The following is a 17,339-nucleotide window of genomic DNA, read 5'->3' as shown; positions in this document are numbered from 1 at the left end:
CCTGTACTCTTCCTAGAAAGGGGTCTGGTCTATCACTTTGCCAGCCAACCTTCTTGGAAAAAAATCTATGCATTAGAAAGTGCAGCCTTTCACTGAACCAAAACCTTCTAGGTTGTATCCGCCGGCTCACTGCCCCCTCAGGAAATAGATTTCCAGTCTACAGCCTGTTATGATCCCTCTGACCCTCGTCTTCTGCAACTTAACCCTAGTTTCTCTCTGTGGTATGCTTCTCTGTCTCCTCACCATCCTTGTTGCCCTCCTCTGGACACCGTGCCCCACCTACATGAAGGTCCCCCAAACTGGACATATGACTGCGGGGCTGATTCCCAGAGAGTATAATGGGTTATCACTTTCCTCAGAGGTATGTCACAAAGCCAGCATTTGGTGTGTGCTGACGGCCTCACGGCCTTGTGACATGCTGTACCTGGGCTGACGTGGGGATGCGGGGGAGGGGGAGGGGAGGTGCTGGGATATGTGTGCATCTGTGGTTCCAGTATGAGCAGCTGGACAAGGGGAAGTGTCTGATGTGCCAGAGAATGAAAAAGGTTAGGAACACTGTAAGGGACATGGACCTCCAGGGTAACCTGCCTGTGGCCTGGGGTGTGTATGGACAGGTGGTAACCTGAGTCTTAGAAACTCGCCTACTGGCCTGATGTCCTAAGAAGTTTCCTGATCTCCTGAAGTTTCCTCGGAGGGGTCTTCTGATCATCGCATGTTTCCGTTATTCAACTAGATGGGAGTGTCAGGGTGCAGGGTGTGAATGGGATTTTGGGGTGTGTGTACAGTATTAAAACCTGAAACTCAGTTCTTGAGTGGGTTGCTGAACTCTGTATATCACTTTCCTCATCTGTAAAATAACATCTATTTCATGAGAAGGACTCTTGGGCCTAGGCAGTGAGGTAAGAGTCCTTGTAAAATGTGAAGAGCTATAAAAAAGATAACTTGTTACTATTTAAAAAAATAAAGTGTTAAGGGGTTATTTTTTGGCCCCTGGCCTAGGTGACCCTGCCTCTGCTCCCTGAGAATGGAGGGGACGCACCTGAAAATGGGTATGACATAGTTGTTGGGGAAGATGCCGACCCTCCCAGTGACCAAGGAGACACCCCTGAGCCAGCCGTCTGGGTACTTCCCCAGGACCCTGATGCCTTCTCCTTTGTGCAGGTCCAGCTCATCGGGTCCGTGGGCTGAGTAGGAGTGCAGGGCTACAAACCTGGGGAGACAAGGGAATAGGTGAAGAAGGTGAGTGTGCCTAGCAGAGAGCTTGGAACCAGCAAAGGGTAAAGGGAAATGGAACATCAGGGACCACTGTCCCTATGGTTAGCAATAACAAACTTCTTAAAAATGACACTCCAGTATGGAAGGTAGGTAGCAGTGATGGAGCATGGTGAAACCACGGTGGAGGGGCCCACATCCCTGCCCTTCCTGATTCAGTCTTCCATAGAGTCCCACACAGCTGTGAATCACTAAGCTAGGCCACTGTGGCATTGTGACAGTGCGGAAATTGCCCTAGGACAGAGACAGGACCAGGGATTGGTGGCAGAGCCTGGTCTCACACAGGAAGTGGTGGCTCTGCCCAGAGTGCTTTTTCATACTGCTCAGAGTATTACCCAGGAAAATGGTTGTAGCCAGCAAATGAAGGGAAAGGAGAGGCCAGAACAAGCCTCTCTGATCCACTCCCTCTCCTGAGAGTGGGGACATGTTTGAGCCCCAGGAAAGGCTCAAGGAACTAGCTTAATGTAGGCAAGGAAGTAGACCCTGAGAATTGGGGGGAGGAACAGATTTTAGTTTGTGAGCACATAGTAGAATCCTGGCTTCATGGAAGGATAGAAGAGAATGGACTTGTAATATCACAAAATGTCCTTGGGTTTGAGCAGTGACTTTCTACTCTGTAGTCCACACAGGATCAGGCAGATTAAATAACATCCAGATATAAGTCAAGGGGTGAAGACACTAGCAAGGCTGTGAAACTAAGAAAATCTGCCTGACTAAAAGCACTAAAAAGAACCCATGATGGCTTGCCAGATTCAGGTGACTAGTGTACGGCTTCAGGCTGGACATCAAGAAGTCCTTCCAGAATCCAAGGACCATGAGACACTGGAAGGTTTTATCAAAGGGGCTGGGGGTGTGTCCTCATCCACCACGTTTTCCTCCTCTAAAATGCTGTATTTATTTTCTGCTGGTCCTAAAGTAACATCTTTTTGTGACCCATCATTTTGAATCTATATAGTAAGTCAGTAGAAACTGCAATATCCAACCTCCCAGCAATGTTCTGGTGTATAATCTTCCAGTCTCTTTCAATTCTTGGAAAATAATGAGCTAGGAGGATGTGGTTTGCCAATTTATGGGGTTTTATTAAGCATGATTTCCTTTAAAAGATGTAAGGGAAGGGGAGCTATTGTCTCTCTAGATGGAATGGTTTGGGAGTGGTAATGCTTGATGGCAGAGGGATGGCAAAGACGGCCACTCTGGCCAGGACCTAGAGATGGAGGGCTGAGCTTGTTACTCACATGTTGGCGGAGAGGTGTTGCTGGGATCCAGGAAGATTGATGATGGCTGTGGAATGTCCTGGGGAGGCAGGTACAGGGTGGTAAGTGCTGACCTACACAGACAGAAAAGACAGCCAAGCAGAACCAGTGAATGCCACAAGCCAGGCCCACAGCAAAGCTGCTGCAGAAAGGCCTGATGCAGCTGAAAACCAAGAGCCATGCCCAGTGCCACCCATCATGCATCTTCTCTGTGGTTTGTGGCTGTGGGCAGAGTAGGGTGGAGATAGACTGGTTTATGGCCTGCTGGGGTGGCATGCCAGGGCTGCATTCCCAAAGACTGCTCAAATATGGGCAGAAGATGAAGACTCATGCAATTTCCAGTTGACAGGGCACTGCCAGGCTCCTTGATTTTCCCCCCAGTCTCTCCCCACCTCCTCCCAGTACACTTAGCCCTCCTATGGAAACCTACTCTCAGAAAATGATATGATGGCTACTAATGAGAACTTAACACTGGCCAGGCACTTTTAAGTGCTTTGCAAGTATCATCTAATTTAATCTTTACTAAAGGTACTATTCTCTAATTTTGAATGAGAAACTGAGGGAAAGATCACCCAATTAGTAAGAAATCAAGTTTTAAACTCAGGTAGTCTAGGTCCTGAGCCCATACTCCTATTAGTGCTCATATTAATACACACAGAGACATACCAGTTAACCAGTGATTTGAATAGGTGAATCTGAATAGTGTTCACTTTGCCAGGATGAAAGAGGGAGTAACAGTGCGAGACACACCCGGAAACTACTCTCCTGGCACCCTGCCTGTGTTACACATGACCTTGCTTCTTTCCTTCTTGCCACCTCTCATAGATGTGACTGCCCCTGTGGTTAGACTATAATTTGCATGAGGGCAGGGACTATCCCTTGTTCATTGTTATCTTTTCTATGCACTCAATATGTACTTGTAGTTTAAAGAACAAATAAATGAAAAGGTCTTCCTACCCAGCAGACCCAAGGACTGACCTAATCTCAACCATCTCCATGTCTTCCAGAGTAAATACATCACCATGAGTGATAATTACTATATGTGTGTGCCTTTTTAGGGCTGTACTTTTGTGGGTACAACTCTTGTTTGTATATGTGTATTTGGGCAAGTGGGGATGCATTATTGAGTGCATGTGTCTCTTGTTCTGTGTGTATGTTTGTTTACAACTCATGACAATTATATGCACATCTGCGACAGTATGGTCTATTGTGTATTTGGTTATGTTCACACATGTGAGTCTCTGGATTGATATGCACGTATATATACTGTGTGTGATGGTCTGTATAAGGGCTTGTGATTGGAAATGTCTATGTGGGATTCTAAGTGTATATATGTGAACTCTAGAGGTGTGTGCCACTATACATGACTTGGTAGTTTTGTGTGTGTTCTTTGTTGATGATTGTCTAAGTATATGTGTGCTGTGTATTTATGTTTGCCAGTTTTAGGATAGGATTAGAAAACCATTCCAGTCAGATAATAACAAGGGTTGAGGAGAATGTAGAGAAACTCAAACTCTCATACAGTTGCTGGTGGGTAGGAATGTAATATGGTGGAGCTCCTTTGGACAATAGTCTGATGGTTCCTCAAATGATTAAACAGAATTAGCAGTAGACCCAGTAAGTCCACTCCTAGTACATACCCAAGAGACAATGTAAACATGTGTCTACATACATACTTATACATGAAGCATTACTCATAATAGCCAAAAGGTGGAAATAACCCCAATGTCCATTGACTGATGAATGGATAAATAAGATGTGGTGTATCTGTACAATGGAATATTATTCAGCCATAAAAGGAATGAAGTATTGATACAGGTTATAACATGGATAAATCTTGAAAAAATTATGCTAAGTGAAAGAAGCCAGATACAAAAGACCATATTATATAATTCCACTTATGTAAAATGTCCAGAATAGACAAATCCGTAGAGATAGAAAGTAGATTAGAGGTTGCAAATGAGAAGGGTTATGGGAGTGGCAATTAAAGTACAGGGTTTCTTGTGGAGGAGAAGAAACATTGTAAAGTTGTGGTAATGGTTGCATATATCCATGAATATATTTAAAAACCCCACTAAATTGTACATTTTAAAATGGATGAATTGTATGGCAGGTGAAGTATATCTCAATAAGCTCTTAAAAAAATTCCGTAGTCACCCATCTGGTGCTCTCTAATGCTGCATAAAATAATCTGAGCTTTGCAATCAAATACTGTCACACCAGTTTCTCTTAAACAGAGAAGAAAAGTTGCCAGCTTTCGGCTAGGCTGCTCCTTCCCTGTGACTGGGCAAGATAAATCCCTGCTGGGCTTGGGAGATGTGCCAAGGGAGAGTCTTGTTATGTGAACAATTAATCTTATGTGCATGGAGACGGTTGGACCACTGATTAATCAGGATGCATTTCACTTAATACCCATGACTTTCCAGTGTTATGTTTGAGTAAAAAGCCCTTCTAACTGTAAACACTATTAATCATTAAGGGAGGGGGAAGATGTCAGAATGCAAAGCCATCCCTCCATGGCACCAGGCTATGTCTTTTTATTGCTCTGGGTCTTCACCTGGAGACGGGGGTCCTTCCCCCTACTTGGAACACTGAACCTCACCAGGACTAAAACTAGTGGGCTTGTGATGGAGTGCTTTCTGCTATGGGATGGGAAATGAGGCTTGATTCTCAGGTTGTGAGGTTTCCTGGCAGAGAAGGAGAATATGTGTGGACAAGGAGGGAAGAGAGAGGCAAAGGAGGAGGGAAAGAAGGGGAGATAGTGGACAACTCTGGGGGCAGGAGTATGTGTTTCAGAAACTGGGACAAGGACACAGTGAGAGAAAGAAATAGAGCTAGGGGATAGAGGAAAGAAGGAAGAAAAAAAGACAGATGAAAAAAATGTCAGAAAAAGTCTTATAAACCTTATAGAAGATGGCAAACAACCCAATTAAAAATACCACAAAAGAAGATGTATTAAGTGGCCAAGAAGCATGTGAAAAGATGCTCAACATCAGCAGTTATCAGGAAAATGTGAGGTAAAACTACCATGAGATACCACTATATACCTATGAGGATGGGTAGAATTAAAAAGACTGACCATACCAAGTGTTGGTGAGAATGTGGAGTAACTCTAACTCTTATATACTGCTGGTGGGAATGTAAAATGATGCCACTATGTTGGAAAACAAGTTGGCCATGTTTTATGAAGTTAAATATACACTTACTACACTACTCAGCAATCCTATTCACAAGTAGTTATCAAAGTAAAATGAAAACATATGCCCATACAAGGACTCGTATATGAATGTTCTAAGTGGCTTTATTCATTTTAGCCCCAAACTCGAAACAACCCAAATGCCACAAACTGTGGTATAACCACAAGGGAATCTCCCTGGCAATACAGGCAATGGCATGGATAAATCTTAATCTCATCCTAAGTAAAAGAAGCAGGACACACAAGACTACGTATTCTGTGATGCCATTTACATGTCATGCTAAAAAATGCCCAAAGTACCAATAGCCAGGGGTGAAGGGAGAGGACTGACTGATTGTAAAGGGGCACAAGAAAATTTTCTAGGGTGATGGAACTGTTCTTTAACTTGACACTGGTAGTCAATCACATGCCTTTATACTTTTGCCAAAAGTCATTGAACTGTATCCTTAAAATGGATGGACTTTATTTTATGTGACTTATAGTTCAGTAAAGCTGATAAAAAATATGAGTATAGGGCAGCCCCAGTGGCGCAGCGGTTTAGCGCTGCCTGCAGCCCAGGGTGTGATCCTGGAGACCTGGGATCGAGTCCCACATCAGGTTCCCTGCATGGAACCTGCTTCTCCCTCTGCCTGTGTCTCTGCCTCTCTCTCTCTGTGTGTCTCTATGAATAAATAAATAAAAATATTAAAAAAATAAAAAAAAGCCAGATGTGTTTAAAAAAAATATGAGTATATTATCTAGTTGGCAGGAAAATTCAAGTGAACTGAGCTCTGGGGTTGGTCAGAGGAGGGTATAGGGATGGTTTTGCTTATTGACGGGCAGCTAGCTAGTGACTCTCATAGCAGAGGCCACCTGGGTAGGAGAGAAATCAAGAATGGAAATCTATGGATCACACCCAATCTCAATAAATAAGGCCAACAAAACTGAGTGAATGAATGAATGAATGAAGAGATAGGAAAAGAGAACAAGATAGACAAAGGTAGAGAAGAGAAAAAGTGGCAGGGAAGGAGGACAGACAGAACAAGACAGAAATGAAGGCCCCACCCAGTAACTGGGGACAACCAGGAGATGGCCAACTTCTAAGGAGACAAGTGTGTTCCTGTCACCAGACTGAGTGAATGGGTCTCTGGCAGGTGGTTCCCTGGGGTCAGCTGTGACCTCAGGTCCCTATGCCACAGGGACCTGAGGCCAGATGTGAGGTGTTCCAGCAAATGGTGTTTCCTGGTATAGCATCTGGGGGCTTGAGTGGGGATGGACGGAGTGAGTGTATTTGAGGGTAGGGGTGGATATTTCTGCGATAATCTAAAAACATTTTTTTCCTCTTTATTGAAGGAAATGACTCATTTAAAGGAAGCCTTTATCAGTAGCAGAAGAATATACCACTGCATGGCTTCTGGGCGTTTTCGGGTCTGGAGGTGTTAACGAGGGAGGAAACAGGCATGTAGTCTGGCCTGAGGTCCTTCCCCAGCAGCCACACATGGTATGCAGAATGAAGCTCCATCTCAGGAGTCTGGAGGGGAGGTTTAGGTTAGTATTCAGGCAATGTGGGGTTAGCATTTGCCAGGGTTTGTGATTTGGGCAAGTGATCAATTCTGTAGGTCCTCTATGTCCTCAGCTGTAAAATGAGGGCAACAACGATAGTTCTCTCAGAGTTGTTATAAGGATTAACTAGAGTAATCCATGCAAATTATTGAGCACATTGTAAAAGCTCAATAAGTACTACTTATTTAGATCTAGAACTAGATTAGCTGCTGCGCAAGGTAGAGAAGGGGTGGGTGGAGCATCTGCCTCCTTTTATGCAATAGCCTGCAAGGTTTGAACTGAAAGCAGGACCTAAGAATGTTGTGGGGGATGGGAAGAAGCAACCCCATCTTTCTGGAGGATAATGTTCCCCAACTCTCCAAAATGTAAGTTTGTTGTCCCCCTCAACCCATACTGTGGCACTCAGCTATTTCCTCCAGGGCTCATGCTTTTTGGCAACTTAGTGGGCATGAGGAGTGTGAACTTCTCGGGAGCCCATGGTGCTTCTGCATCTTGGTATTCCCAGGAGCTAACAAGGGCCTCGAACCTACAGTGTTCACTCAGGTTTAGGAGAAGAGCTGCATTTTAGAGACAGAAAAATAGGTATTGTATGATATTGCTCACCATTATCGATAATCTGGAGTCGACCCCTGTAAAGATTAAGAGTCTTTTAGTCTGATTAAGAGTCAGCGATTGCAATGCGTGGACCTTATTTGGTCCTAGCACTGGGGTTAACGCAGTGAACAAGGCAGTTAAATCCATAATTCTATGAGCATGAGGGGTGCTGGGGTGGAGGTGCTCTGGGTGCCGCCAGGGGAGGCTTGCCTTGAGCTTCGAGAGGTATCTCACTCTTACACCCTATAATTTCAGTGCTAACTTCGATACCATCCTCATGGTCATTCTCCCCGATTTTACCAATGAGGAAATTGAGATAAAAAGTTTACATGATTTTGTGGAGGTGGCTGGCAAATGGTGGTCAGGTGGCCACTGGAAGCAAGAACCCTATATTCAGAGCTCTTTCTGTAGGACACCAAGGTTAACATTTTTTAAAAGATTTATTTATTTGAGAGAGAGAGAGTACATAGATGAGCAAAAGAGGGAGAGGATCTCAAGCAAATTCTGCAGTGAGCATGGAACCCAACACAGGGCTCGATCTAACAACCCTGAGATCATGACCTGAGCTGAAATCAAGAGTTGGATGCTTAACAAACTGCACCACCCAGGTGCCCCAACAGTTACCATTTCCATATTTCAATATGTCTAAAGGGGTCCTATATATGAGGCAGGTTGGTGCATCCTAGAAAAAAATCATCCTTCCAAATTCAGCATTCTGTTTTTATGCTCATGGATATATTATACTCACGATGACTACCATCCCTGTCCAGCGCCCCGTGTAATGTGGAATAGATCCGAAGGCTGGAAGAATAGTGTTATTTTTTATTTTTGTTCCTTATCTGGCAGAAGCAAGGTCTCAACAGTCAGGGCTCTTTCTGCCACACTGTTCTCCTTCCTTCCCATCTCAGTCTATGTCAGAGCCAGCTCAGCCTGATGAGCAAGGAGAGGCCACCCAGTGCTATTTATTTGCCCTGTGAGTAAAACACTGAGAAAGAGAACTCATTTATGAGTTGGCAGCAGACCCCTTTAGGTTTATCTCAAAAAAAAAAAAATCTTCTCAAGTACCCAGATAGGTCAGCAAAGTATCTGTAAAGACTACTGAGTTTATGTCTCCTAGGTAGTCATCAAAGCTTTGAATATTCCCTGTGATCTGCCTCCTGCTTCACCTTCTTATATTCCCTCTCACTTCTTCACCTCCATCAGACTTGGGTCTATTTTCCCAGATCCCTGAGCAGGTCACACTCACTTTCTGTCTCCCCCGATCTTTGCAGAACCCCAATCCCCATCTCTGCTCTGCTATTTTCCTTTATTATGGAAATTTTAAATGATAAATATATAACACATACAAATAGGTGTATATAATTTTATGTATCACCGAAAGAAGAATAATAAAACTAACACCTGTATACATACCACCCAACGTAAAAAAACAATAAAAGTAGAAATTGAATACTGTACTGAGAGGCCGCCTGCATATTCCTCCATAATCAGGTCTCTGCCCCTCTCCTTGTAACTACAGTGCTGAAACGGATGTTCATCATTCTCGTGCTTCTCTATGTAGTTTTACCATCATGGCATACATCCCTAAACAACATGTTGTTTAAATTTTCTGTTTTTGAATACGGTGTGAATGGGATTTGTGTTGAGCATATTCTTCTGTGAGCTGCATCTTTGGCTCAATAATAAGTTTTTGTGGTGGATTTTCACTGTCGGTGTGTATTTCACTGCATGCATATACCACCATTTAACCATTCTATCATTTATGTGTCATCTGGGCGATGTTCAGTTTGGGGCTGTTATGAACGATGTTGCTATGAGCATTCTTGTATATGTCCCTTGTGCTCCCCCGCCCTGAGCAAGAGCTTCTCCATGATACCTATTGACAAATAGTATTGATGGGCCATAGGGTATGAGCCTGTTCAGTTTTATTAGGTAATAACAAATTGTTTCCCAGTGTGGCTGTAACAATTTACACTTCCACCAGCAGCAAAAGGCAATTCCTGTTACCTCATAATCTTGCCAGCATGTGGTAATGCCTAGCTTTTTAATACCTGTCTATGGTGGGTGTGAAATGATAGCTCATTGTGGTTTCAAATTAATTTCTCTGAGTACTAATGGGCTTGAGTTTCTTTTCAAATGTGTATGGGCCATTCTTACGTCTTGTATGAAATGCCTGTTCATGTCCTTTGTCTATTTTCTCTCCTCTGTTGGGTTTATTATTATTTCCTTAAGTTATGGAATTCTAATATTTTGGATATGAATTCTTTGTAGCTTATATTTTTACTCTGTAGTGTTTTCTGATAAAGTTCTGATTTTTAATATAGTCAAATTTCTTTATTTATTTTTTTAAAGATTTTTTTTTATTTATTTATGATAGACAGAGAGAGAGAGAGAGAGAGGCAGAGACACAGGCAGAGGGAGAAGCAGGCTCCATGCCGGGAGCCCAACGCGGGACTCGATCCCGGGACTCCAGGATTGCGCCCTGGGCCAAAGGCAGGCGCGAAACCACTGAGCCACCCAGGGATCCCCTATAGTCAAATTTACAATATATTCTCTCGTGGTTTATACTTTAAAAAATCTTGAATATGATTTTTTTATCCCAAGGTCATAAAGATGTATTTCTTTATAGTCTTCTAAAAGTTTTATAGTTTTGCCTTTCATATTTAAGTCTTTAATCCACCTGGAATTGATTTTTGACAAGGGAGGAATCCAATTTCATATTTTTCCACATGGATACCCAATTAGCCCAATGCCATAGTTCATTCTTCCCTTCTGATCTGCAAAGCCTGCTCTCCCATAAATCAAGTCTCCATGCTATGTCTATTTCTGCGCTCTCCAGTATGTTCCACTGGTTTAATAGAATACCTATGCTAAAGCCATGCCATTTTAATTACTACAGCTTTGAACTAAAATTTGGTATCTGATAGGGTAGGTCCTCACCCCAACCAAATTCCATCTTCTTTAGAAATACCTTGGCTATTATCTTGCCTTCCATTAGAATTTTAGAATCACCTTTTGAGTTCCAAACAAGCTACTGGGATTTGAATTTATAGATAAATTTGAGGTAAATCATCTTTAAGATTATGGAGTCTTCCTATTCAAGACCATGGCAAAATTCTTCATTTATTTTAGGTCTAATGTCTTTCAATGGAGTATTATAAATTGTTTCCAAAAACGGCTTGCATGTCTTTTGTTGGATTTATTCCTAGAGATTTGAAAAATGTAGTTGCTTTGTAAATGGTATCCTTTTAAGAAAATATTTTCTATTTTTTTAAGAGTACAAAAATGTAATGAACTTTCTTGTATTGACCTTTAACCAGGACCCTTGCTAAAGTCATATTGATCCCTAATACATTTTTTTTCTCCGATTCTTCTGAGTTCTCTATATGGACAACAATATCGTCCACAAATAATGAATGATAGCTATGTTTCTTCTTTTCAAATACTTAACCTTTTACTTCTTTTTCTTGCCTTACTATACAGGCCAGGTACTCTGGGAGGGACAGTGTTGAGGAGGAGCATACTAGGCATTCATTCTGTTCTTTTTCATATGCTAATGAGGAATGCCTTTAAGACTGAACCATTAGGTAGGATGTTTGCTGTAGATTTTTATAAATTCCATTTATCATGTTAGGGAAGTTCCCTTTTATTCCTAGTTTGCTGAGATTTTAAAAATATATGTATAATGAATGGACGTAGAATTTTTTCAAACATTTTTTTCTATAGCTATAGAAAAAGTCACATGATTTTCCCCCTTTAATCTGTTAATGTGATAAATTACATCAATTAATTTTTGAAGGTTAAACCAACCTTTCAATCTTGGGAAAAACCTACATTAATCATGATGTATTCCATGTTCACAAATCCCTGGGTTTGGTTTGCTAATATATGCTTGAAGGTTTTGCATCTATGTTTAAGAGCAAAGTAGAGTTCAAATTTTCCTTTCTCATATTGTGGTTTTTTGGTTTTGATATTAAGGATATCTTAGCCTCATGAAATAAGTTGAGGGATGTCTTCTTTTCTTCTTTTCTTTGGAAAAGTTTATAAAGACTGAAAGGATTCATCTGTCAACCTGTTGGGATCTGGGTTTTCTTTGTGGGAAGATAAAAAAAAAAGGTTTGTTTGTTTATTTATTTATGAGAGAGATGAGTGCAAGCACAAGTACATGCACTGGGATGGAGGAACAGAGGGAGAGAGATAGAGAATCTTAGGCAGATTCTTTGCTGGGTGTGGAGCCTGATGTGGTGCTTGACCCCAGACCTTGAGACCTGAGCTGAAACCAATAGTTGGATGCTTAACTGACTGAGCCACCTAGGTGTCCCTCTTTGTGGGAAGATTGTAAATTTCTTTAATGGTTATAATATTATTCTAAAGGGTTGCCAATGCTGTTTATCAGATGTAAAATGTTTTTCATAAATCCTGTTTGCTGAAGATAAATTCCTTATTAATTATTCTTCCGCTGGCTTCTTTTTTTAAAAAAATATTTTATTTATTTATTTATTTATGATAGTCACACAGAGAGAGACAGAGAGAGGTAGAGACACAGACAGAGGGAGAAGCAGGCTCCATGCACCGGGAGTCCGACGTGGGATTTGATCCCGGGTCTCCAGGATCGTGCCCTGGGCCAAAGGCAGGTGCCAAACCGCTGCGCCACCCAGGGATCCCCCTGCTGGCTTCTTTTGGGAAAAAAAGGTGGTGCTTGGAATATCTGTGTAGAAGTTTGGCAATCCCAGCCAATATGGATTCCCATAATGTGAGTTCAAGTCCTTAGAGTCCGTCTCCAGAGTCCCACTCCTTTACAAGAAGAACTCTATAAGACAGTCACTGACTATGTGGATTTCTGTAACTCCATGAGATGCTATGCAGCCATGGCTAAGAGAATGAACTTGGGCTGTCTGAAATAAGTTCAAATTTTGGCTGTGTGAAGCTTAGACTTAATTCCTCTGAGTCATTGTTTCTTCATTGCTAAAAGGGGGCAAAGTTAGTTGTAGTTACCTCATAGAATTTTTGTGAGAATCCAATCAGACCATGCCTGCAAAGTACTCCACACAATGTCTGTAACTCTGATGAGATGGGAGACATACAGGGCAGATTTGTGAGAAGATGATGGCAACAGGACTTTCTCACTCGGACTGGATTTAAGAAGGAAATATTCATTCTCTAGGACACAAGAGCCAGCCACAACAGTCCACATTCCCATTGAGGATGACTTGGTGATGGGTGTATTGACTGTGCGTGGGGGACAGGAATTCAGGAGTCTCTTTCCTGACACTGGATTGGCCTATCTCAACCTAAGGCTTCCAGAGAAGGATAAGGTCTAGCATCTCTCTGTAGCTGTGTTCTGCATTGGGTTCCTGAGACAAAGATGAAAATGAACTTGTCCCTCAAACCACAAAGACAAAAAATCTTCTTTAAACTGAGTCCTTTGGTTGGGCACTGTGACTCCCAGCCCTGCCACTCTCCCTTCTATCCTCTACCTCAAGAAACCTTGCAGGCAGGTTTTAGTACCAAAGCTGAGTCTAATGGGGTGCACACTATTAGGGCTTGTTCAAAGGCAGGGTATACCCAAACCTTAATTATAACCCTTGCCCTCCTAGTCATAACAGTCCATTTGAGAAGTAACTGCATGGCAATAATTATAATTAAATCCTCTCACTGGGCTTCATTAAAGGACATAAAAATTTAAACAAGCAAAGCTCCTCTTAAATTTGCTGTGGTCTTCTCATGGCGTTTATTTACAGAAGATGCTTGTTATGCATTTACTAAGTATCGAGCGCCAGGCTATGTCTTGAGGATCGGTGACAAAGGCCAGTGCGCACCAGGATAGTGCAGACTGTATGAGAAATCTTCAATCTGTCCCACACCAGGCTCCTGACCTCACAGTTGCCAGAGAAAAGAGTCCCAAAGAAGCATAAGTCTCTAAATATTTAGAAATATTCTACTTGCTTTTTTCACATTTTTATTTATTTATGATAGTCACACACACAGAGAGAGAGAGGCAGAGACATATAGGCAGAGGGAGAAGCAGGCTCCATGCACCGGGAGCCCGACATGGGATTCGATCCCGGGCCTCCAGGATCGCGCCCTGGGCCAAAGGCAGACGCCAAACCGCTGCGCCACCCAGGGTTTCCTATTCTACTTGATTCTGATAGACTACATGTGGTCCTTAGAGATTAGTTTTCTATGGTGGAGATATTTGGGCTGACAGTTCTTTCCTGAGCTAAGGAAAAATGGACCCACGAGGAGATCTGGATGGGGACAGTAGCAGACTAAAAGCAGTCAGAAGATGAAGTAGCACAATCAGGAGGAACTCGGAGTCTGCCTTCAGATTTTCCCAGGTATGGCTTCCCACACTGTTACTCTTTCACAGAGTAACCCTGGGCAAGCTATTGAACCTGCCTGCTCCTAGATTCCTTTATCTGGTTTAGGTGACTTTGACAGCTTTTTCTCTACAGATTTGGCAATTTTTATGGGTCTGACTCTGAGATAGCTGGAAAGGCAAATTGAAGTAGGACTAAGAATTAATTTTTAAAAACCCCTTCTAAAGAATTTAGTGAGTCCGGAAATCATTTGACAATGTGAAATTCACTTGGCATTTTCAGAATGTTAACTTCTTCCCATGTGTTTGTTGTCTATTAATATTTTTAAATTCTCAGAGGAATCACTGCAACCACAATGGACATTTCTGTTTAAATTTTTTTTTTTTTAAAAATACCTATTTATTTGAGAGAGAGTGAGCTTGTGAGTGGGGGATAGGGGCCGGGGGGTGGGGGGAGAGAATCTCAAGCACACTCCTCACTGAGTGTGAAGCCATATATGGGGCTCAATCTTATGACCCTGTGATCATGACCTGAGCCGAAACTAAGAGTTGGAGGCTTAAACAACTGAACCACCCAAGCGCCCTCAGTAGACATTTTTAAAAAGAGAAAAAAAATTGTTCACTGCCCCACCACATTATCAATTCAGTTGTCTTTGCTCTCTTTAAGTAAATACTCTCAATACATGAAGGATTTATGATCTTAGGAACTGTAGGATCTCAAGCTCTCATAGGCTAATACCTTTTTTTGGTGGCAAGTCTGCTTTTCTCTTCTGTATCGCTATCATAGGAGACACTTGGGAAAACACCCTGGACAGAGGCTAAACCCTCTGATGTGGTTGGTCACTTAACAATTTTTTCTTCTCATGGGATTGATGGGATGTGGCTGCAAAGTCCTTTCTAAAGGTAGGCTCAAGGATCTACAATGAGTGAAAAGGACACGTGACATTTCCCAAGCCAGTGCTTAAAGCTCATTTCTGGATAGCATGCTTGTTGTCTTTGTGATTCAGGGGAAGCTTGCCCTCTCTTGTCTCAAATTAGATTTAAATAGTTTTGATTGGCTGCCACCACAGACCACCATCCCTGCCCTGAGGGCCCAGCCTTGGTTCTAAAGAGGCTGAATACCCTTCCAGTGAGCACTCTGCAGTCTTCCCCTTTCACTGAGTAAACCATATATGCCCAGGGCCCTAGGCTGTTTATATAATTGATGCATCTCACCTTCCAGGTTCATGCACTGCACTTGAAGGAAACAGAAAGTAAAGCCTTTCCAGGTGTCATGATACCTGCTAAAAAGGGATAAAGACATGCACTTGCATTCAGGACTGGATCCCTAATTTTGGCCCCTCTTAGAGCAACTGTAAAAGGATTATTTGTATCTTTAGTCATTAGAATGATACCCCAGCACCCAGTAAAGAAAGTCAGTGTCTAAACCCTCTGGGGCAGCTGTGAAGAAACTATCCTTTTCCCAGTTCTCTCTTCTATTGGTGTTAAAATTTGCTAATAACAAACTATTAAGGTATATTTTTGGGAGAAGTTTTCCTTCTTGTTCTTTATCTTCTCTAGAGGTTCCCTAACTCAGCTTCTTCTCCCAACAATGGTTTTCCACAAAAGGTGGGTGTCATTTCTCTCAAAAGAAGGCTATGTGCCATGCCAGTGGATTTTGACTGGCAGATCCTCATTTACATTTGGAGAGCAAAGATTTGGGAATGTGTGATGCCTTCCTCTCAAGTTGTTCTAAGTGTTCTGATGGCTAGGTGTGGCAATGTGAGCATGAGGTCGAAAAGAAGGCACAATCCCTGCCCTTAAGGGGTGTATAATCTCACTGAGATAAAATGGGGGGATACCTAAACAGATTTTGGAAATCACACAACTACAAGAGCTAGTATGTACAGAATGCTTGCTAGGAGCCCCCTGTTCCTAAGTACTCTGTTATCTCATATAATCCTCACAATACACCAAAAGGTTAAATTCTATTATTAGCATCACCATTCCCAGTTTATAGATGAGAATGTCAAGGCAAAAACATATTAAAGTAATTTTCCCAAGGCCACAGAGCCAGCAAGTTGGCTAAGCTGGGATTCATACCTAAAAGTCCTGACTTTAGGGGTTCCTGGCTGGCTCAGATGGAAGAGCATGCAATTTTTAGTCTTGAGGTTGTGAGTTTGAGCCCCATGTTGGGCATAGAGATTACTTAAATAAATAAACTTAAAAAAAAAAAGTAAAAATCCTGACTTGAGAGCTGGCCCTCTCAGAGCTCCCTTCAGTATGCAAAGCAGTGTGTGCATTTTGGAGGTTAGACCAAGTGACTGGCTGGCAGGAAAGGCGGAAGGGTTCTCAGGGTGCAGGAGTCAGTGGGGGCTGGAACCTTCAGACAAGCCCTCTTCTGCTCCCTGTACCTCATTTTCCAGGCTGAGCCAGGAAGGGTTTGTGTGGTTTCTGGGGACTCTGTAAAGACAATTAAAATGAGATTTCCCAGTCACGGAGGTTTTATGGCATACTTGTATGGCTTTCATGAGGCACAGGCAGCAGGATGCCAGGCTGGGCTGTGGCTCTGCAGGAGAGAACTGACCACATTGGGATAGTCACACTATCCCAGTCAGGTGGCCACTGGCCAAAACAAAGATGTCACCACACCCAGTGTCACTTTACCCCATCACAGACTGGATAAAATGGCTGTCCCTTATGTAATAACCGAACTCTTTTTTTTCTTTTAAGTGCTGTGGCCGGGGGACTCAGGTTCATGCCAATTATGTGAGTCTTGAAAATTCCAAAGGCCCTTCCCCTTGGCTTTAGAATCCTAACATGTGGGAGCTGGAAGGGACCCTGAAGATAATCTCATTTAATCCCCTGAGCCTCAGAGAGGGGAAATGGTGTGCTGAAGGTCACGTGTGCCAGTTGGTAGTTGGTGAGAGTTAGGTCAGGCCTACCACTGGCAGATGAAATCATGTCTTGGTATCTGGTTCAAGTGGTTGGTATACTTGTTTTCCAGACAGTGTTTCACTCATTTTCAAGAAATATCTATTGGGATTTCTGTGTGCCTCTCTCTGTCCTCATGGAGTTTATATTCTACTGAGGAAGCAGGCAAAACAACAAAAACACACAAAACAAAAAGAAGACAACAAAGTCTGCATTCTAGAGGAAACAAAGTAACTGCAGGGACGTGTAT

At 42.6% G+C, this 17,339-nt stretch overlaps 1 protein-coding gene across 3 annotated transcripts in view; it reads right to left on the bottom strand.

The window, feature by feature from the left end:
- SH3RF2 (SH3 domain containing ring finger 2) overlaps positions 1-17,339 on the bottom strand; it is a 132,987-nt gene that overhangs the window by 28,200 nt on the left and 87,448 nt on the right. For all 3 annotated transcript variants that reach the window (XM_041766517.1, XM_041766516.1, XM_041766515.1), the window contains exons 6-7: positions 2,508-2,599; positions 1,040-1,210 (exon numbers count right to left, since the gene is read on the bottom strand). In XM_041766517.1, coding sequence (XP_041622451.1) covers positions 1,040-1,210; positions 2,508-2,599 — 263 coding nt within the window. The remainder of the gene's footprint in view (positions 1-1,039; positions 1,211-2,507; positions 2,600-17,339) is intronic.

Source organism: Vulpes lagopus, chromosome 8 (assembly GCF_018345385.1).
Source record: "Vulpes lagopus strain Blue_001 chromosome 8, ASM1834538v1, whole genome shotgun sequence".
Taxonomy (NCBI): Eukaryota; Metazoa; Chordata; class Mammalia; order Carnivora; family Canidae; genus Vulpes; species Vulpes lagopus.
This window is presented reverse-complemented; position numbering and strand designations above follow the sequence as displayed.